The 21,594-nt window shown below is 43.0% G+C and overlaps 1 protein-coding gene across 2 annotated transcripts; it reads right to left on the bottom strand.

Moving 5' to 3' along the window:
• Window positions 1–1,138: 1,138 nt before the first annotated feature.
• On the bottom strand, window positions 1,139–21,525 carry KLHDC1 (kelch domain containing 1). 2 transcript variants are annotated; one of them, XM_079954625.1, is made up of 13 exons: window positions 21,364–21,525; window positions 17,962–18,032; window positions 15,133–15,250; window positions 14,113–14,231; window positions 13,431–13,509; window positions 13,233–13,316; window positions 12,662–12,745; window positions 12,282–12,340; window positions 10,553–10,665; window positions 9,273–9,345; window positions 6,263–6,347; window positions 5,685–5,737; window positions 1,139–3,700 (listed from the first exon to the last, which is right to left on the bottom strand). In XM_079954625.1, the coding sequence occupies exons 1-13, from the start codon at window positions 21,508–21,510 to the stop codon at window positions 3,526–3,528; spliced, it is 1,260 nt and encodes a 419-aa protein (XP_079810751.1). In that variant the 5' UTR covers window positions 21,511–21,525; the 3' UTR covers window positions 1,139–3,525. The 2 variants fall into 2 exon arrangements, with proteins under 2 accessions (XP_079810751.1, XP_079810752.1); XM_079954626.1 differs by lacking the exon at window positions 5,685–5,737 and having other exon boundaries at window positions 3,563–3,700.
• Between the last annotated feature and the right edge of the window lie 69 nt (window positions 21,526–21,594).

Here is a 21,594-nt window from a genome sequence, read left to right as displayed (position 1 = left end):
TAACTGGGGGCCATCCAGCTTTGTTTTTTTAAAACCTCCAATGAAGAATGGTGATGAGAAGCCAAGCCATTTTTGCTTCACCCCCCCCGCCTCATGTTGTCCTCCCACCAACCCTGTGAGGCAGGTTACACCTGAGAGCCAGTGGCTCGCCCAAGCAGGTCTCCCAGGATTTGAACCCGCATCCTAACCCCAACAGTGCATCACACTGATTCTCGTCTGCCTGCACACGCAGGGGATTGAGATGGAAGCTGTTTTGCAGAGCAGTGCTGTCCATTCCTTGGGTTTCTTGTGCATCCACTCTGGAAAGTGAAAGGGCTGTCGGTTAATGAGGGGTTATGTTGACTCACAGGCACCGAGAAGGGGGCCTGGATTCTAAACCTTCTGCTCCAGTATTCAAGTGACTAAAATTATGCAGCCTCGTATCCTCTTCCCTCCATTTTCCTTGGGGTGTGAATTTAGTTTTCGGTGGACACACAGAACCTTCTACTCTCCACCATCCACTTCAACTGCTAGATTCACTGCCTACCTGACTTACCTGCACCCCTAACCCCCACTCAATTGCCATTCTGTAAATTCACAGGCAACGATGTTGTTTTTAAGTGTGATTTCCTTTCCTTCTATAAACTATGCGCTTCTGAATTCCTTGACTATACCCCTGCCACAGTGTGCAGCTCATTTTATGGGTTATTTGTTTTTGTACTGTATTGCTGTTTTGTACTTTGTGTTCTTATTTTGTATTTTTCTGTTGTGTTGTGAACCACCTTGGGATCTTCGGATGAAGAGCCGTATACAAATTTAATAAATAAGAAGCCACTTTCATTTGTTTCCAAACTAATAAAATGTTGTTGCAGTGTGGAATGCTCCATTCCTTTCCCTTCTTCCCCTTGGTTTTCCATTTCTCTGTCCCCTAACAGTCTTCTATGGTCACTGAACATGTCCAATGGTCTGTCTGTGCGACGGTCTTCCCTAAAGCTTCTTGAGAGTGGTGGTGTGGGTACTTCTGCAAAATTGTAGGGTGACCGTATACCTGCTGACAACTTGCTTGTGTGCATGGTGTGGTTTCAGCCCCATAATAATCGTAAGTTTGCTATCGGTAAACAGGATTACTGTATATAATTGTATAACAGAAACAAGATCGTCAGAATTCCATGTTTTTATTGCGAGAGAGAAAATTCCAGTCTTCTGCAGATATTGTAAAACACACATGAAAACATAATAAGGCAATAAAGGCACTTTTCTTTGGAACTGATTCTGAACACAATTTCAATATGAAAAACTTGCGGATACTTCCTTGTCAAAGTTTTCTAGCTCAGGTATGGTATAATCATCAATGTTGCTACTGAAGTTCAGAGTCAAGTTCCCCTGACTTTGACCTCATCAGGATTTGACCTTTGAAGTAGCACCATTGCTATTTGCAAGGTTATCTGGAAGTCCATAGAATTCTCACACCAATCCTAAACACATCATGTAGAGGTTCCATTAAAATAAACGACCATCACTTCAAAATACTGTCGCAATCCACTGAAGTTTTCCAGCTCATGTATGGGAGATGCCCCCATTCGTTCTGCAGAGGCCTTGGGCAGAACATCCTAGTGGATTGCATTTTAATGCTTGACACGGATGGCACTCTTGAGTATACTGCATGTGCTGGGGACCAGAAGGCAAGAACTGAATGCTCCTGTGCAGCATTCTCCAATGCCATAATTTTCATAACTGGTCAGATCAATTCTAATGCAATAAAGGGTTCTCATCCTACTAGGCTAGTTTTCTTTAGGATGGACTCCTTTTGTGTTTTAAGAGCTGTGCAACAAGCAGAGATTCAGAGGAAACTAACTCATTACTTCACCTGCACATCAGAAAAGCTTCGTCTGCTGAATTTCAGCTTGTTAAAGGCACAGAACTTCCACACACAAGTTTTCAGCCTTAACCCAAACATCTGCCAGGATGAACATTAAAATTACTTCAAGAGAAATATTTGTGACATCTTGATTTGCTCCAAGACTGCGTCAATGCCAAGTGCAACATTTTACCTAGAAGGGAGCAGAACTGGAGTGAATCTCATGACAAAAGGTAGATAAAAAGTCACTTGCTACCTACAGTACGTTCAAAGTACGTTATGCCATTGTTCCACGACAAAGGTTGGCATTAATGAGTTCACTAAACTGCTGCATCTGTTCAGGTGTTTGAACCACCCGATTCCTCTGATTTTCAGTCATTCACATATTAGGTCCAAAGTCAAATATCTGAAACACAGCTCTATATTTGATAAGTCACATACTCTGTTTTGGGAGTAAAAGCCCACATTCCTTATTTTAGCTTGTAGGTTCTGCACTAAGAACAAGGAAGCAAAGATCAGCTATATAAAATCTGCATCACCCCTTCCCCAAGAGAAGCAAAACTGCTATGGTGGGATTCGGCTAACAAGTCCCATTAGCACAAAGATTTCCACTTGCGCAATGGGCTCCCGACACCCTAGGTTTGAGGGAGAGAGTAGGCAAGGGATTGTTCTCTCTGGGGAACTGAAATGCATGTGCTGGTGGAATGATCAGAAGAGTGTGATGTTGAATTCCTCCCCTAGTATCAAAAATATCCCTAAAGAGATATATGGCTTAAATGTGATACTGAGTTATTAAGCAGCATATCATGGCATGACTCTACCTCCTCCTAGTCTCCTAATACCACATGTGCTTAGTTATTACTGCAACCAGCCTGAAGGCAACTCTAAGAAGATGTATAAACAAAAAGATTTCCCAAGATTTTTGCTCAAAATGGCAAGTGAGTAAAAGTATTCAGAGTAACATTCTATTCAAAACATAACAGCAAAACGGTAACAATAGGGTCCCTATTAGCTAAATACCTAGAATTGATAGGAAATTTGTCTTTTATAAATACTTTACAATAAATAACAAAAAACAGCTAAGTTGAATACAAACCTTACACATTGTGGTCTGTGTAACATTTTTTAAATTGTGATTATTTACAGTCCATCAATGTTTATTGCAACAGTAAAACTTTGCCCAGTAAAAACATTTAACACAAAAGTGCAACTTTAAAGTGTTTCTATAAAATAGTGTCAATACCCGGCCCGTGCAACTTTCAACCAAGTTTTTATAGTGCTGTCGAAAGAAGAGAGTTTTGCGGCTTCAGAGGTATTAAAGAAATTCCCCTCTTCAGACAATGGCTAAAGTGTAGCAATACGCAGGAATATGACCAAATAAAGCTTTGACTGTCTGAAGCCTCATTAACATATTTAGCTTTAATAATAATAAATGGCTCAACTAGCTTTAAGAACTGGCTCAGTAAACCCAAGAAAGTTGTTATTAACCTCCATAGCCCATAGCCCCTAAGTGGAGCTGCCATTACATCAGTAGACTCTGCTCCCGTTCCTTATGCACCAGCAAATCAGAGTGCCTTTCACCCGATCTGACCCAACCTTAGAAATTCAGCCCAGTCAACAGTCAACATTTCAAAATTATCTCCGAGAAGGGTCTGTACTGTGCACTGTATATTCATGAAGAATGGTTGCTAAGAGACATTAATCTGCTCCTGTGCTGCTGCTTCGGCTTTTCTTTCTTGACGATGGCTAGCAGCAGCCCAAAAAGTTATTTTATCCATAGCTTCCTCCAAAAGTCTAGATGGTAACCAGGACAGTTGGTTCTCCAAGAGGGCAGCATTTTTACCAATGCAGTCAAGGCTCAGTCTGAAAGAGATAATGCCAGATTACAAAGTTTTGCAGGTTAAACATTAAACTATATAGAAGAAAACAGTTTTATCCATGTACCGTATTTTTCACTCTATAAGACGCACTTTTCCCCTCCTAAAAAGTAAGGGGAAATGTGTGTGCGTCTTATGGAGCGAATGCAGGCGGGAGGCTCTGCTCAGTGCTCCCTTTAAAGAGCCACGTGGAGCCTGTGTGCAGCTCTTGAGGGCTTTTCCCCAAGGAGGGAGAAGGGCGGCTCTTGGGGGAGCCTTCCTCCTGCTGGCTTCTGGCTTCATTCTGCTGCCTGGGAGAGGCTGCGTGCGGCTATCCCATAAGCCAGGACAGCAAGAGGCTATCCCAGAAGCCAGATCCCTCTTACTGTTCTGCCTTCTGGGATTCAGAATTTTTTTTTCTTGTTTTCCTCCTCCAAAAACTAGGTGCGTCTTATGGTCTGGTGTGTCTTATAGAGCGAAAACTACGATAAGTATCTAGGTATTCTCATCTCAACTATGAATTTACCAGGTGGCTTTAGGCAAGTTAATATGGCTTAGTTGAAATATCATGCCAAACTGGTTTGTGCTAACTGCAGTTAAGACTCCACACCATGATTTGGACATCCAACATTAAACCATGGCTTACAGCAGCTTTTGTCTTCCATCTGTTCAGCTTTGCAAGTTTCCTCCCATCTACCATACATGGTGCATTAGCTTCCTGTGGTGGAGTAAGGGCCGGGACTGTGTTTTCAAGGGTTTGATAACTGAAAACCACAGCAAACCAGCTTCAAATAGAGGCTTGATATCATAGTTTGACAGTGTTTCACACAGATACAAAGATAGACAGGCCAGACAGTGGATTTGATGGACATTGGGAACGCAACCGGGAAAGGGGGGAGGGAAATTTGGAATCCAAAGGGTGTTAAATTATATTTTATTCTTTTTTTAATTCTTTTATGTTAATCTGTATCTTATATTAAAGAGGGGAACTCGTGGAAGGGAACAGGTCGATTTTAGGGGATGGGAAAATATTTTTTAAATTGGGTTAATGATAATAATTTTAAAATTTGGGGTAAGAATTTGTTGAATTTATTTGAAAGAATTGGAATACAAGAGGGGGTGGGGAGGGGGAAGTCTTGGAAAGATGATATTGAAAATAAGGCCTTAAATTTGGATGTTTTTCTTTTTTTTGTTATATTTGAAAATCTATAATAAATATTATTAAAAAAAAAAAAAGATAGACAGGCCATGGTTTGGAGCCGACGACTGAATGCAGTCGCAACCTCAGCCCTGGCCCCTTACCTGCAATATGGGGACTATAGTGATTAATTCAACTCTGTGCTAAGGTGATCCTTCTGTCAGCTCGTCTGATGGAATGATCCCCCTTCCCCCTGTGCACTGTTCCTGACATCCACCCACACTAAGCCAATTTGGAGTGTGGGAGAGGGAATGAAGAGGTGGTGGAAGCAGCCCTATTGCATCCGGCTTCCGCTGATGGGACTCATCAGCTGCATCTCACCCATAACGTTGATCTATAATGTTGCAAGGATTATCAAGTGAATGGAAAAGGCTTTGGACTCTTCAAAGTCGCACGCTGTTTTGTATGTGGTTTCAACTTTGAGGTTAACAGATGCGCAACTGAAATAACACTCGGATTTCAGAGCCTCTGAAATCCACAGAATGTAACTGTCGTTTTTCATGAACCAAAGTTCTGCAGGACTCTGAGGTGCAGGGGATGGCCCCTCTTCCCTTCCTTGTCAGGGAAGGCTTGAAATCATTGCACTGTGTGTGGAGCATTTCCTGACGCCCTGAACAGCCCCTGCATGGGTACAGCTTAGTGTGTGTCAGTGGCCCTGCATGTGCTCTGAAGCCGCTATGTCGGGATAGTTACCGCTTAACATTTTGGAATATACAGTTGCTTTTAAACAGTGTTGAACTCAACTAGGCTCATGGCTTTATAATATTGTTATCTGAGTAATTTCTCAGCTCACCTGAGAAGTGAGTATGGTTGTGTCTGGAAAATCAATAAATCGCTGCAGTGTCCCTAAGCAAGAACAAAAAAAAATTCAAATATTTATGAGTTACTTTGCAACAAAGATGCTTATAGCAATGCATAACAATAAAACATTGCATTAAAATATGTGCAATTAAAAATAACATAAAATCAACAATACCAACGTGCAGCAGAAACAGTTAAAAAACCCCAGGAAAACTGGGTAAGGAAGAACAACTAAATATTTTAATGAGGTATTTAAAAACATTGGGCTAAGCCAACAAAGCAGTTCTGATAATGCAATTTGTGAAATGGAATATCCTCACCCTCTCCTCAAGCACCTGCCAGGTGCCCCCGCCCCCCCCCCAATCTGCTCTAGAGGGTTGTGGGAGCCTCAGAAGAGATTTAGGGGTGCACAGGGAAAAGAGAGGGAGGAGGAGTTCAGGACGGATCAAAACTCCTGTCATATGATCTGATTCTGTTTACCTAAATTCTCTCCATAAAAATATTTTAAAATTTCAGTTGAAAGATTTATCAGCACAATGGTGACATTTAACAAGTGTTCTATTTACTGACCGTGTCCATGAAATGCAAGTCATCTTTACTTCCTCCAAAGACCATCACTTCACCTTCTTTACCAAGACAAGCTGTATGCCACAATCTAAAAGTATATTATAGTGAGAATAAATACTCAAATAGCTGTGCATTTTAAAAAAGTTTTCAGATAGCTATCATAGGGTTTTAGTGCATTTTGTAGGCTATTGTAGCACTTTCCCCCTTTAATCTCTACTACATAGTAAATAGATTTATTTGAATGGAGCTCTCTCTCAGCTCTTGAACTAACTAACTAGTCCACTCAAATGGATTCTAAAAACATTTGAATTCATTAGACACAAATCAAGAACTTACTACCCTTTTACTACTTACCATGCGTAGGCTTACTTTTTTTGTCAAACACAACTGTTTAATAAACGTTTAACAATGTATGCATTCCAATTCTTAAAATGATGCTATCTTAAAACCCAGCAAGACAGATTTAAATAGGAGGAACACAACCAAAATAGTTCTCTTGTGAGTGCTGATTTAAAAAGTACCTTTAGCAAACATAATTAAAAATGGCTGCTGTGATATAGAGGGACTTGATTTGAAAGCAGGTATGGCCATGGAAACAATTTAAAAACTGGGCCATCGGAAAGAAATCTTTCTTTCTTACAGATCTTGGCCTTCACTCAAAATCATAGGGTGAAACCCAGGCTATGAACTTGCTTATTCTGAAGTGCACAATTTGAGAGTTGGGGAAACATCTCTGGGATAAAGAAGGCACCTCTCCTCCCTCACCTGTCTCAATTCAAAGGAATCTGACAAGCACGGAGATGGAATTTGTTACCTTAAAAACACACTTATGCAAAAAAGTAAAGAAGAGCTTGGTAATTTAGTTTAGATACCAGCTTTCCACAGCTAGAGCGAGCTGCTACGTTCAGTTTCTCCTCACCCCACCCCTGATATGTCACTGAGGTCAAAGGAACAAAGGGTCTTTAATCTCTCATCCCTCCTTTGTATCTTCCAAGAGTTGGAGCTTTCTGAATGTTAATGGTTTACAAAATTATGCTAAAGGGAGTAAGTTTTCTTTTTGCACATGCTAGTACAAAATAAACAAATGGGTATGCATGGATACACAGAAGTTCAAAATAGGACCAATTCATATAGGTTTGTAAAGAGAGCTTCACTGAACTGAGGTGAATTTTCTTTCAAGAATTAACAGACTGAGTATAACTCACTGAGGTCAGCAGGATTGCAGAATTTGTCCCCTTTTGTTTATTTAACTATTGCAAAAATATGTGCAAGATGACTCGGTACTAAATAGCACTTCTTACTTCATTAATTTCAGCAATTATGCACTGTTCTCCTTACACTAAACTGTATCCCACCTGTTCTCTTCCTCATACCTGTTGATAGGTCTGCCTCTGTCTTATCTGCATTAGGAAAACTTTGGCCTGGACTGGATCATCGCAGAACACTGGAAAGCCTTTCCTGCATTGACTCTGTGCCTTGACTCCTAGCTTGAAACCTGAAGCTTTTTTCTACAGACTGATAGGTTTATGTCCTCTCACAGCTGCTCTAACTTAGTACCTAGACATTCTAATAAAGCATGTTATTTGCATCACATATCAGCTAGATTAACGTCACCTTTTAAAATAAACCCTCCACCTAGAATTATAGTACTGAGTTACACTCTGATTTCAATCTAATTTTATATAAAATTGCTTTAATATGAGAAGATCTAAGTATCAAAATATGTTATGGTTAGTGTGTGCTGCTGCGCAGTCTACCTAAAACATTGGGGGTGGAGACTTCGTTAGAATGGAGGGGGATGATGATAGTTTGGCACAGTTTGAATCAGCTTCTATCTATTGTAGAGACTAGCTGTGGTGTGGGAGTGTAATTCCAATCCCCCTTGGCGGCACCGGTTCAACCTTCAGTCTGCAGTGATATAATATTTGCACAGGGCCTGCACAGATAAAGTCAACATGCAGGCCCTCTGAAAACATGCATATCAAGAATGTTTTGTTATAGTGCAGCCTACACCCCCCCCCTTCCACAAATAAATAGAAGGTGTGGATGCAATCTCACTCCCTGACCCATGTAGATTTTCATTTGAATCAGGGCTTTAAGGCCGCCATCCCAATCGCATGAACCAAGCAAGCAATTTCTCCTGAAGTCAATGTGCCTTTCTTCCAAATGAGTGTGTTAGGGTGGAAGTCAAATAAAATTCAAATAAATGTCCAATAGGTGCATGATTAGGTGGAATTCATCAAATATTCTTCACAATCGTATGTATCTATACTGATACCTTTTTAGTATCACCTGGAAAATTATATTACTGGCTCAGACAGAGATATAGGATAAAGTTAACTGAAAATGTGCACAATTCATTTTGGGGTTTTTTAAAAGATACCTGGTTGGATTCTATGACCTATGATGAGACTTGTCTAACAGGGCTTTCCTGCCTCCACCCTCCCATTCCAGAAGCTCAGGGGACCCTATAGGACAACATCTGATGTGAGCAGAACTTCTGCCTGAACAGAAGTTTATACTTGCACTTGGCATCACTGGATCCAAGCCTATGCTCCGATGTTGAACATGACATAACGATTTATCCATACTTTCCTCAGTTCCAGAAAAAGTTGACTAGTTTATTATACCCAGAGGCATGCGTAGGAGCCCTTAAACCATTGGAAAGGAATTGCATTGACCCCCTACCCCCCAAAAAAAACCAATATTTACTGCAATAGCCACATTAGAAATGACTACATTTTATGTGACCCAACTACTCCAAGCATCCGGAGTGAAGGAAAGGCAAGCAGGAAGGGCAAAAGAATTAGCATCCCTTTGTGCCATGGCACGAAAAGGACAGGAAGCTTCTCCTATGTTTGATTTCACCACGACAGTGGAGGCAAGTCACCACACACACCTACATCATACACTCCACAGTCTGATAGGTGTTTTTTGCACGCCCCTCCCCCCGGGCCTGCGCCCCTGGTTGGGGGCTGGTTTCACCAACCCCCAGGTATGCCTCTGATTGTACCTCGGTATGCTCTTTGGTAAGTATGTAAGTTGTTGCCATTTGTTTGTTGCGACCTCATAAATCCAGCCATCACCTGAAAATAAAGAAAGATGCATAGTTACTGCTATTTATTTTCTTTAAAAACACACACATTGATAATAAGAGACCATTTATGTTATGCAATATATTATGTTTCGTGTTTAAACATGAAATAAATGATACTGAATATGAAAAACTAGGGCAACTGTGGACAGGACCCAAGGAGCAGCTTGTACTAACCCTATGGGCTTTTGACACCCTCCTCCTACAGAACACTGGACTTTAGTGCCATATCAGCAAGCACTACCTGCCTTTTAAAATTCCCTACCGTTACAAAAGTGGTGGCAAGGAGGGATGTTGTAACTTGAAGCCTCCTTGTGCATAGACTTGACTAGTTACATGGTTCTATGGACTGGGACCACTCTATGTTTCACAAGCATTCAGCATCTCTGCTTGGGCGAGTCCTCTTCTTTTCACCACTTTTCCTTTCTGTCTGTTGTGACAGGCTGCAGACTAGGCTGCACATTTCAGACTTCTGCTACAGAGGCAGACAATAACCTAGTCTTGGGAGGCAGGGGTACCATTTTAAAGCCCATATATCCTCAAAAGGCCTATTGGCTGGAGATGTAAAGTACCCAGAACTAAAGCAGCTTTGTTAGAAGAAAAGGTGCTCTGAGAGTCTCTTTTGTGTGAAGACCTGGATAAAACTGCTTTCAATAAATAATAATAAAAATTTACCATATGTCTGTTTAGTTAGAAGTAAGCTCTACGGATAAATAGATTTACCCCTAAGTAACTGCAGCCGATGCGTTATAGTACTGTTTTTTAAAATGCCAAGTCTGAAACTAAAAACTAAAGGAACATTTTTTAAAAACATTCTGACACTGATTTTATCTTCAGCTGGTTGCAGTTCTTTGACTTATAAAGAAAGCCACAGCAGTTTCCTTCTGAAACATGAAATCTGCTAGACTTTGATAAAAGATGGATTGAAATATTATGTTTAAGTTTACTTGTAGTCAGATTTGGAGCAGGGGGACGGGAGCCAGGATGGTGGCAAGTCCTTCAAGCATCATGTATCCAGAGTTTTTCTGTTGCTATTGTGCCAGCAATTCATTGACAAACAAGTTTTTAATTTATCTTAGCATTATAGTTTGTTAATCACACAAATCATTCAGCTGGAACTTGCTTCCCTCTTAGCATAGTGTACTCAATAATTTAGAGTAAATAAAGTGATAGCAATCAATTAATATCAAACTACTTACTTAAGGGTACATTGTCTGAACTCAGCCCACCAAACAGGAAAAGTTTACTGTCTGTTACAGATGTCAGAGTATGCCATGATCTGTCTCCTGGTTTTTCTCCATTTGTGCAAATTCTAGGAAAAGCAAGCAAAAAACAAAAGGCCTACATATTTCAAGAAACAAACAAAATAATTATTGGGTGGGCAGTTTAGCATCTTTCAGGTGGGGGGAACAACTATTTTGCAAAGTCAGCATTCACATCAAGTGATTTGCTTACAGAGAGCTTGCTTACTGCACCATTGCCAATGAGAGTCCTTCCCATGGGTAATGCCCTATTTTTCAAGTCTTTTTGCTCTTGGGAACCTCCTGTTGGGACATTCTTAAAGCTAAAGGTAAAGGAACCCCTGACAATTAGGTCCAGTCGTGGCCGACTCTGGGGTCATGGCGCTCATCTCGCTTTATTGGCCAAGGGAGCCGGCGTACAGCATCCGGGTCATGTGGCCAGCAGGACTAAACCACTTCTGGCGAACCAGAGCAGCGCACGGAAACACCGTTTACCTTCCCACTGGAGCGGTACCTATTTGTCTACTTGCACTTTGACGTGCTTTCGAACTGCTAGGTTGGCAGGAGCAGGGACCGAGCAACGGGAGCTCACCCCGTTGCGGGGATTCGAACCGCGACCTTCCGATCGGCAAGTCCTAGGCTCTGTGGTTTGACCAACAGCGCCACCCGTGTCCCATTGGGACATTCTTAGGATCCATGAAAATCCTAAGATCTGCCTGGGGACTCTCCTTGTCTTTCAAAACCAGGAATCCATAGCTACCAAGGAGGCAGGCTCCTAACAGAAGCACTATCTGATACTGGTAAGAAGGGGACTATGGACCCTGTTCTCCCTAGAGGCTTGGCATGTGTAATAAATATGGTAATAAATTCATTGGGGCTGAGGCCCAGAACAATAAATACTGCTAATTTAACATCAAACAAAATTTAAACAAAAAATTTAAAGGAGGGACAGCTAATGGAATCTGTCCTTATATAATTCCTCCCTTCCTTCTTCTTTTACAAAATAATATTTTCCCAGTCTGAGAACACTCATAAGAATGGATAAACGTACTTCAAAGATATGTCAAACTGAGATTTCCACACAATCTAAATAAATGTTCCCCAAAACCATATTGCTGTTTACCACCCTAAAACAGTTATCTAAAAAGGGCATCGTTGTTATTTTAAGCATAACAAAGAGCAGTTTTTAGCTCAAGCTCCCCCCCAAAAGAAAACCAAAGGGGGAAAAAAAGTAACGATGGGAGTAAAAGGTAAAGGGACCCCTGACCATTAGGTCCAGTCATGACCGACTCTGGGGTTGCGGCGCTCATCTCACTTTATTGGCCAAGGGAGCCGGCGTACAGCTTCCGGGTCATGTGGCCAGCATGACTAAGCCACTTCTGGCAAACCAGAGCAGAGCACAGAAACGCCATTTACCTTCCTGCTGGAGTGGTACCTATTTATCTACTTGCACTTTGACATGCTTTCGAACTGCTAGATTGACAGGAGCAGGGACCGAGCAACGGGAGCTCACCCCGTCGCGGGGATTCGAACCACCAACCTTCTGATCGGCAAGTCCTAGGCTCTGTGGTTTAACCCACAGCGCCACCCGCGTCCCAAATGATGGGAGTATTCAGTACTAAATATACAAATGCATTGAACATGAATTGTTACATACAACAGAGCTATGACATGAGGAAAAACTTACTTTCCTGACCAAACCCAGGTATCCAAATTCAAATAATGTAAATCATTCATTCTTTTTTGCTGTTAAAATAAAAAAGTTTAATTAAGAAAATATGACAATACAGCCTTTCACAATGATTTTCAAAGGAAAGCCAACATCCTCCCCCACAACAAACACTCTGTGAGGTGAGTGGGGCTGAGAGACTTCACAGAAGTGTGACTGGCCCAAGGTCACCCAGCAGCTGCATGTGGAGGAGCGGAGATGCGAACCCGGTTCCCCAGATTACGAGACTACCGCTCTTAACCACTACACCACACTGGTTGAATGCTTTTCCCTTTCCAGCACTGACATGCTCCTTTCCCCCTGTTTTTTCATAGCGTAAACATAAAATCAGTACAAACCAAAACACGGCCTCCAAACACATAGCCTTTGTTTCCTAGGACTGTGCATGAATGTGCTGCTCGAGGCTGAGGTGGAACTCCATTCTGCAAGCAAACACAAAAGAAGTACTGCTGTGATTCTTAGGACTGCTGTATTGCGTTTGAGGCAGGACTGCCTCTGAAGACGGTTTAGACACTTCAGTTGCTGCAGAACGAATTGACTGTCTACATTCTGGTATGGACCGGAAAGTCAGAACATCAAAAATCAATCCTGTCTGTGAGTTTCTGGGGCCAATTTAAAAATTGTTGTGGTAACCTAAAACCCTAAAAGTTTGGGATCAGGTTATCGGCTTCGCCCATATGATTTTTGCCTGCACATTAAGATCTGCATTGAAGGTCCTAGGTGGATATGGATATCTTACCACTGTTAAGATCAACAAAGTTGCCTAGCACAAGAAGACAGGATGGGCACCCTGTCTAGGTTCATATCAATCCAAGAGCATAAGGAAAGATATGTCAGATTGTGTTTGGAAAGCCTCTGGAGGACAACGAGACATGACAACAACAAATCCAGAGTTCAAATAACACTTACTTTAATTTTTGGCTGATACCAAGTTTGCGTTGTTGTATCAAAAACATGAACATCATTGTGCCACCCCCAGAATATCCGTTCTCCCTGAAAGAAAAAAATAAAACAGTAGGTGAGAAGGAATAAAAGACAATAAATCCACTGCTAATATTCCTTCCAACACAGGGTCCTCTTTATTTGAAACTGTAACAGATCTCTTACCCAATATGCATCATGAACATCAAAACAGTCACACAGCTCACTCTGCTTTCTACAGCCATAGCCACCAAAATAGATGAGCCTTTTAAAAAAAAAATCAGAATTAAAATTTACAAATTAATTCCTGCCATTAGATCTAAGAGGTCAGATGCTCTAATTTAATTTCTCTAGAGCAGCCTTCCCTAACCTGTTGCCTTCTACACCTTTTTGACTACAACTCACACACCTAGAAGGCAACAGGTTAGAGAAGGCAACTCTAGAGTTCTTTGACATCTGCAATCATCTTGTTTCAATTCTCCTTGTGTGTGAAACCTTCCCACCCTCCAGTGTGCAAGGAACTACTGGAGCAAGGACTTATCTGTGCTACCAAAATGCAGATCAATCAGCAGAGGAAAAACTCAAATATGCATTCATATTTTAATCATCTAATATTTCTAAGACAGTGAGCCACTGTCATTTAACAAGGTTTTAATATTGCCTTGGGCTCTAATCCTATCCAATATCATGCCTCACACATAATTTGCAGGCTGTCGACATCAGCACAATTCTTATTTTATAAGTGAAGGAACAGAAGAACAAGTGAATTAAAGGAAGACAAAGGTCATAAAGCCATACAGAATTACAACTTGGTCTCTTCACCAGCTAATGCCACCTCCCCATTTGTGAAATCACCCATGACAATTACCTGTCTTTATACACCCAGCAGGCAAGTTTGTCACGTGGTGTAGGAGGCTGACCTTTAAAGTCTGTGATTTTTTCCCACAAATAGGTTCCATTTCTTGTTCGCAAATTAACATAATAGAGCTTAAAAGGAAATTAAGACACTTTCAACACACAGCAATATTCTGGAAAAAATGAAGTGCTAATCGGCAAAAGTGGTGTCTGGAGAGAACAACCAGTAATATTTAGTCCTTTATAGTTTTAATAGAAAATGCTTAAATTCTTCTTCCTCCACTTCCTCATTGCTAATAATGAGCAGCACTTCTTACTGCAGGGGGCTTCCGTATTCTAATTTTAACTGTTGAAAGTCAGACTGTCCTTAACCTTTTCCACAACAGCAACATAAATTCCGAAGAAATAAAATGAAGCAGAAAGGCTTAACCTCTCAATTGATGTTTGGTCACAACTTCTACTAAAATTAATTACTCTGATGCCCCATCATAGAGAGTTATAGAATCTAGTTACCCCACAGAATCTAGTCAAGATAAGTTCCTAAACATCGGTGTCAAGCAGAGTCCCTCTGACGTCAAAGGGCAGCTCTGAAGGCTTATATAAATTTTGAATGGCAGCATAACAAGCAGGTCATCAAATTCACACTGACATGAATGAGTTGCTGCCCTTCTTTTGGTAGCAGCATAAAATGCACAGAACTGCAAAACAAATTACACACACACAATTAGGCTGCTTCTCAAACATAAGCGCCCACATCACATGGCAAACCATTATGGAAATTAGGAGGAGGGTTAAAAGGATTTTGTGTGTGTGTGTGTGTGTGTGTGTGTGTGTGATAGGTTCTGCGGTTCAAATACTTGGGCATACCCTAAAGTTGTTATTCTGGTTCTAGCCTGTTACATCCGTGTGAAAATAAAATCAAAACATAATGTTAAGATTTCTTGAACAGTTTAATTCTCACTACTATACTATTTCATCCTTAACAAGCTGGTAATTCTATCTGAAAGTTTCTAAAAATAAAGGAACCCTTTACCCGATTGCTGTATCCTTTGTCATCATATCCTCCAAAGATGTACAGCTTTCCATTAACAGACGCTCCGCAACTTCCAGACATGGATGGAGGCAATTCACCTTCCATCAGATGCATCGACCTGTAAATCAATGAACATAAGAAATCCCATAATTTGGCCCACAGATTCAGGAGTATATTCCTTCAGGAGCCCTTATGGGAAGCGATTCATGAATGAAATATGTAATAAAATACAGGTAGTAGTTAGCGAAGGGTAGACTGAAGCTGGTTGGGCAATGCCCCATTTGCCCTAATGGACCAGACTCCACTGGTGCCATCCCTAGACACAACCTACCATTGACATGTATCTCTGTCTCAAGAGACAATGGAGTGTGCCTCTGGGAGTGAAGTCAAACTGCTGCATTAGGAGCATCAAAGTGACCTCCCAGGGGTGCAAGCCTGGGCAGTGTGTATGGAGGTCCTGGGATGGCCAGATGACAATAATAATAATTTTTATTTATACCCCGCCCACCCCAGCCAAGGTCGGGCTCAGGGCGGCTAACAAACAATAATAAAAACAAGTTGAATGAATACAACTTAAAAACAAGATTAAAATACAACATTAAAACACTGAAACATTAAAATATTAAAATGCAGCCTCATCACAGGAGGAGAAAGGAAAAAGAAAGAGGGGGAGGGAATCAAATTGGCTCCAAGCCAAAGGCCAGGCGGAACAACTCTGTCTTACAGGCCCTCCGGAAAGGAATCAGATCCTGCAGGGCCCTGGACTCATGTGACAGAGCGTTCCACCAGGCTGGGGCCAGTGTTGAAAAGGCCCTGGTTATAGTTGAAGCTAGGGACAAGAGCCTTCTCTTCGCCTTGCTACGGTCCAAAGAAAAGCAGAGCAATACGTTCAGGCCAACCGTCTTATGGATTCCTCTCCAGATTTGTGTAAGGTTTACTCCTTAACCTTTCCTTCTCCTGAAGATATCCCACAAGGCAGCAGAGGTTTAGGGTCAGAGTTTTCCTTCTCTTAGATGGGCTACATTCCCATGCTGCTCCTCACTTCCCTCTACAGCAGGGGTCAGCAAACCTTTTCAGCAGGGGGCCAGTCCACTGTCCCTCAGACCATGTGGGGGGGCCGGACTATATTTTGGGGGGGAAATGATGCAAGAGCACCACGAGCCCCGGTGACTGCTTACCTGTGTCTTGCAAGCGGCAGGGGCTGGCAGTGACGACAGGGTGACAATGAGCGGTGTGCGAACAAAGCCCAGCCCCCTTCCTCCTCTAGGCAGGGTGGGGAGAAGCCAGGAGGAGGGAGGGAGGAGGTGCCACTGCCGTTGCCATGAGAGGGAGAGGGAAAGAACACGCACACTGGCGATACATGTGATGATTTCCGGACCATCCGCAGGCCGGATCCAGAAGGCAATTGGGCCTGATCCGGCCCGCGGACCTTAGTTTGCTGACCCATGCTCTACACTACAGCATATGCAGAAACCGCCTTCTTGACTATTGGACCCACTGTTGGTCTTGTCTGCTCAATCCGCCAGAGCCTGCCTTTATAATAATAATAATAATAATAATAATAATAATAATAATAATAATAATAAAATAAAATAAAAAATAAAAATAAAAATAATTTATTATTTGTACCCCACCCATCTGGCTGGGTTTCCCCAGCCACTCTGGGCGGCTTCCAACAAAGATGAAAAATACACTAAAATGTCACATATTAAAAACTTCCCTGAACAGGGCTGCCTTCAGATGTATTCTGAATGTCAGGTAGTTGTTTATCGCTTTGATATCTGATGGGAGGGCATTCCACAGGGCGGGCACCACTACCGAGAAGACCCTCTACCTGGTTCCCTGTAACTTGGCCTCTTGCAGTGAGGGAACTGCCAGAAGGCCCTCGGTGCTGGATCTCAGTGTCTGGGCAGAATGATGGGGGTGGAGACGCTCCTTCAGGTATACTGGGCCGAGGCCGTTTAGGGCTTTAAAGGTCAGCACCAACACTTTGAATTGTGCTCGGAAACGTACTGGGAGCCAATGTAGGTCTTTCAAGACCGGTGTTATGTGGTCTCGGCGGCCGCCCCCAGTCACCAGTCTAGCTGCCGCATTCTGGATTAGTTGTAGTTTCCGAGTCACCTTCAAAGGTAGCCCCATGCAGAGCGCATTGCAGTAGTCCAAGCGGGAGATAACCAGAGCATGCCTCACTCTGGCGAGACAGTCCGCAGGCAGACAGGGTCTCAGCCTACGTACCAGATGGAGCTGGTAAACAGCTGCCCTGGATACAGATTTGACCTGCGCCTCCATGGACAGCTGTGAGTCCAAAATGACTCCCAGGCTGCGCACCTGGTCCTTCAGGGGCACAGTTACCCCATTCAGGACCAGGGAATCCTCCACACCTGCCCGCCTCCTGTTCCCCAAAAACAGTACTTCTGTCTTGTCAGGATTCAACCTCAATCTGTTAGCCGCCATCCATCCTCCAACCGCCTCCAGACACTCACACAGGACCTTCACCGCCTTCACTGGTTCTGATTTAAAAGAGAGGCATGCAGAGGAGTCCCTCACCCATCAGCTACCCTCACCCGTTTTGGCCGGCCTGTCAAAGCCACTCCTGGGGTGTGTCCACTGTCACATGCTGAAAGCCTCCAGGACTAGTTGCAGCAATACAATAAAAAGGAAGGAGAAACACTGATACCTATTTTCCAGCACATATAATGCAGAAAGTCCATGAAAACCCATGGGATTTACTTTTACCCAGGGAATTTAGGATCATGCCCTTTGAAACAGTTATGAAGGCTTGTGATATAAAGGCCTTGATAAAAATTGTCAGTAAATAATATGACTTACCATAATCCACTGTCAATTTCATAGATCCACAGCTCATCGTTAGGTAAGTAAACTTCATTTTCTTCAATTGACTAACCAAAATAAGAAAGAAAATCATAGGCATACAAATGTTTCATCAGGGTCACTGGAAATCTTCCTTTCTACTAACAAGCTACTTTTCATTTCAAATTATAGTTTCTCATCAAGTGACTTGGATTGTGGAAGCCGTGCTGTAATAATGCACACTCATGGAATTATCTTCCTGTATATAGGAGTTTTGCTAACTACCTAAGCTGCTCTCTGCTCAGAGTTCCACCAAAGTCTCTTGGGAAATTAAATTAAGTCTGGTTCAGCAGCAAATGGGAAGCAGGGAAATCGAGGCACTCAAAAGTATTGTTAAAAGCAATGTAATAAAGAAATTCCTATTTTGAAGAGTTGCCCATCGTGAAAAGTATTAGTGGTGATCAAGACTTTCGGGAAGTATTAGGCATTAAAACCAGCCACCATAAACTGGGATATTTAATGCCTAATCTCATGGCACAAGGCAATCAGGATTCTGGAGCTAGAGAGCTGTAGACTATGCCACTCAGGTGGAATTATTATTTTGTACTAAAATCAGTGTAAGATCTTTGTGCCTGAACAAAGGCAGGGAAAGGCAGACTACTCATAGCAAGGCACAACCTTCTCACACACTCCCATAGATTTCAGCAAAAGGTCAGCCTCCGCTCTTTCTGCACTGCTGTTCTGTGATCATTTGTTGTTGTTTAGTCGTGTCCGACTCTTCGTGACCCCATGGGCAGAGCACGCCAGACACTTCTGTCTTCCTGTGATCATTTAGCTGCACACAAATGGCATATGTGGGAGGATGTGCAAGTGTGATATCCATGCAGAACCAAGAACTGTATTTGTGAAACTAAAACGGCATCCCTCCAATTTGCTAGCAAGGCCAGAGGAGAGAAATCACACCCAGAATCATCCAGCTAATGGCACTGTAAATAATTATTTGAACTACAGTGCTGCCCCGCAAGACGAATGCCTCGCAAGACGGAAAACTCGCTAGACGAAAGAGTTTTCCGTTTTGGAGGCGCTTCGCAAAACGAATTTCCTATGGGCTTGCTTCGCAAGACGAAAATGTCTTGCGAGTTCCTGCGGGTTTTTTCCCCTCCCCCCCTTTTTCTAAGCCGCTAAGCTGCTTATCCGCTAAACTGATAAGCCGCTAAAAGCTGCTAAACCGCTAATCCGTCAATGGGCTTGCTTCGCAAGACGAAAAAACCGCTAGACGAAGAGACTCGCGGAACGGATTATTTTCGTCTTGCGAGGCACCACTGTATGAAGTTTTGCATATGAGAAGTGGTGGTTGCTGCCAAAGGTTCCTGGCTAATGCTCCTCTGGCTTCCTGCAACTGGTATTCAGAAGCATGGAGGCAGAGAACAGCTATCAAAGCTATTATCCTCCAGGAATATGTCCAATCCTCTTCTAAAACCACTCGGGACAATCTTAGCTGTGAGTCCTGGAAGACTTGCACCATGCCATGCAGGCATGTTTGTGCTGGCTGGGGCTGACAAGATAGTACAGTGGTACCTTGGTTCTCAAACTTAATCCATTCCAGAAGCCTGTTCCAAAACCAAATTGTTCCAAAACCAAGGCGCGCTTTCCCATAGAAAGTAATGCAAAATGGATTAATCCTTTCCAGACTTTTAAAAACAACCCCTATAACATCAATTTGACATGAATTTGATTATCTAATGAGACCACGGATCCATAAAATTAAAGCAATAAACAATGTACTGCAGTCACACAATCAATCAATCAGTAGCTGAACTAGGTTCCACACAGTCACAAAACAAAAAAAGAGCCGCAAAAACAAAAATGCAAAATAAATAGCAAAAACAGACAGACCTCAGCATAACACTAAAAACGGAAGTGTGGCACTCAAAACAGAAGCTTAAAACTCAAATCATCAGCGTAACACTCAAAACAGAGCACGTTTGGCTTCCAAAAAAAGTTTGCAAACTGAAACACATCTGGGTTTGCAGTACAGTGGTGCCTCGCAAGACGAAATTAATCCGTTCCGTGAGGCTCTTCGTTTTTTCGTCTTGCGAAGCAAGCCCATTGACAGCTTAGCGGATTAGCGCTATTAGCGGCTTTTAGCGATCAGCTGTTAAGCGGCTTATCAGCGGATCAGCTGATAAGCGGCTTAGCGGCTTAGGAAAAGGGGGAAAAAAGGGGGGAAAACCCGCAGGAACTCGCAAGACATTTTCGTCTTGCGAAGCAAGCCCATAGGGAAATTCGTTTTGCGAAGCGCCTCCAAAACGGAAAACCCTTTCGTCTAGCGGGTTTTCCGTCTTGCGAGGCGTTCGTCTTGCAGGTTCCAAGTTGTTTGAGTACCAAGGCGTTTGAGAACCAAGGTACCACTGTAGCCCAAAACATCTGGAGGGCATCGGGTTGGGGAAGGCCACCCAATGCTATGGCTCCAACAAGGCTGGGACCAGTTTACCTGCAAGGTTGCCTCACCCCATAACTGCCCACCCAGCAGCTTCAATCGACAGAACTGGCACTGTTACAGGTGTCCCATAAGATCTGTTCCACATTTCTAATAATTTCATTTTTTCATGTGGCGGCACCTACACTTTGGAACTCCCTGCCTATTGACATCAAGCAGGGGTACACTACACTGAAATTCTTCATTATTTACACAAGCCTGTATTCGAGTTTTCATGTTTTAAGACTACTGTCATTCCAGCTTTCTGAAAGTTTTTAACCAGTGTTAACTTTTCTTGCAGTAAAATTGTTTTATTATTATATTTTGTAAACCGCTTTAAGGTTTTGTGTGCCCCCCCCCAACCAAGCGGTGTTTGAATCTTATGAAATGAAACGTTATTGGCAAAAGAGTGCGAGTGGCAGGGAACCAAGTCGCCCTTTTATTTATTGAATTTATATTTATATTTGTAATAGAAACCGAAGATATTTTAATGCTATGTTTAGATATTTATTTATTTTTGTGTGTTTTTTTTTGTAACTGTTGTAACTGTTGATTTGTTTTTCTTTTTGGTTATTTAAGTGAAAATTAATAAAAAGAATTTTTTTTAAAAAAAGAATTTATACACCGCTCTATAACAGGTCTCCTCAGGGCGGGGGGCGGGAAAATAGGCCGGCCGCCGCGCCTCGAAAAACCAGCGACCAATAGGCGACGCCGCTTAGGTAAACGACGGCCCCTCTCTCCAATCCCGATTCACCTCTACCTCCAAACCCCCACCCCTCCCGGGGCCTCTCGCCCTGTTATGCTTTCCCGCCCATTTTGCTCTCCTCAGCGAGCGCCCGAGTGGGCGGAGCCAGCGCCCCTTCCCCGTCTCCTCACGGGATGTTTTGTCGTCGGCCTCCCGCCGCCCCGCTTCTCCGCCGCCTCCCTCGCCCCTTCCTTACCACGTATCCCCCCCACACGTAAAGGCAGCCGCCGTCCACCACGGCGCAGTGCCCGCTCCGCTCCTCGGCCACGGAGAACTCCTGAAGCGGTGGGGAAGCGCCGGAAGCAGCAGCAGGGGGAGTCGCCGCCGCCGCCGCCGCCGCCATCTTGACGCGGGGTGAAAAGGCAGGCTGCCGTCGCCTCGCGTCGTCCCCTCAGCAACCGCGCGACGCCCGACCGCTCGGAACGCC

This window comes from Podarcis cretensis (genome assembly GCF_951804945.1).
Source record: "Podarcis cretensis genome assembly, chromosome: 1".
NCBI classification, from domain to species: domain Eukaryota; kingdom Metazoa; phylum Chordata; class Lepidosauria; order Squamata; family Lacertidae; genus Podarcis; species Podarcis cretensis.
The sequence above is the reverse complement of the archived record's forward strand: the minus strand, read 5'-3'. Positions and strand labels throughout refer to the sequence as shown.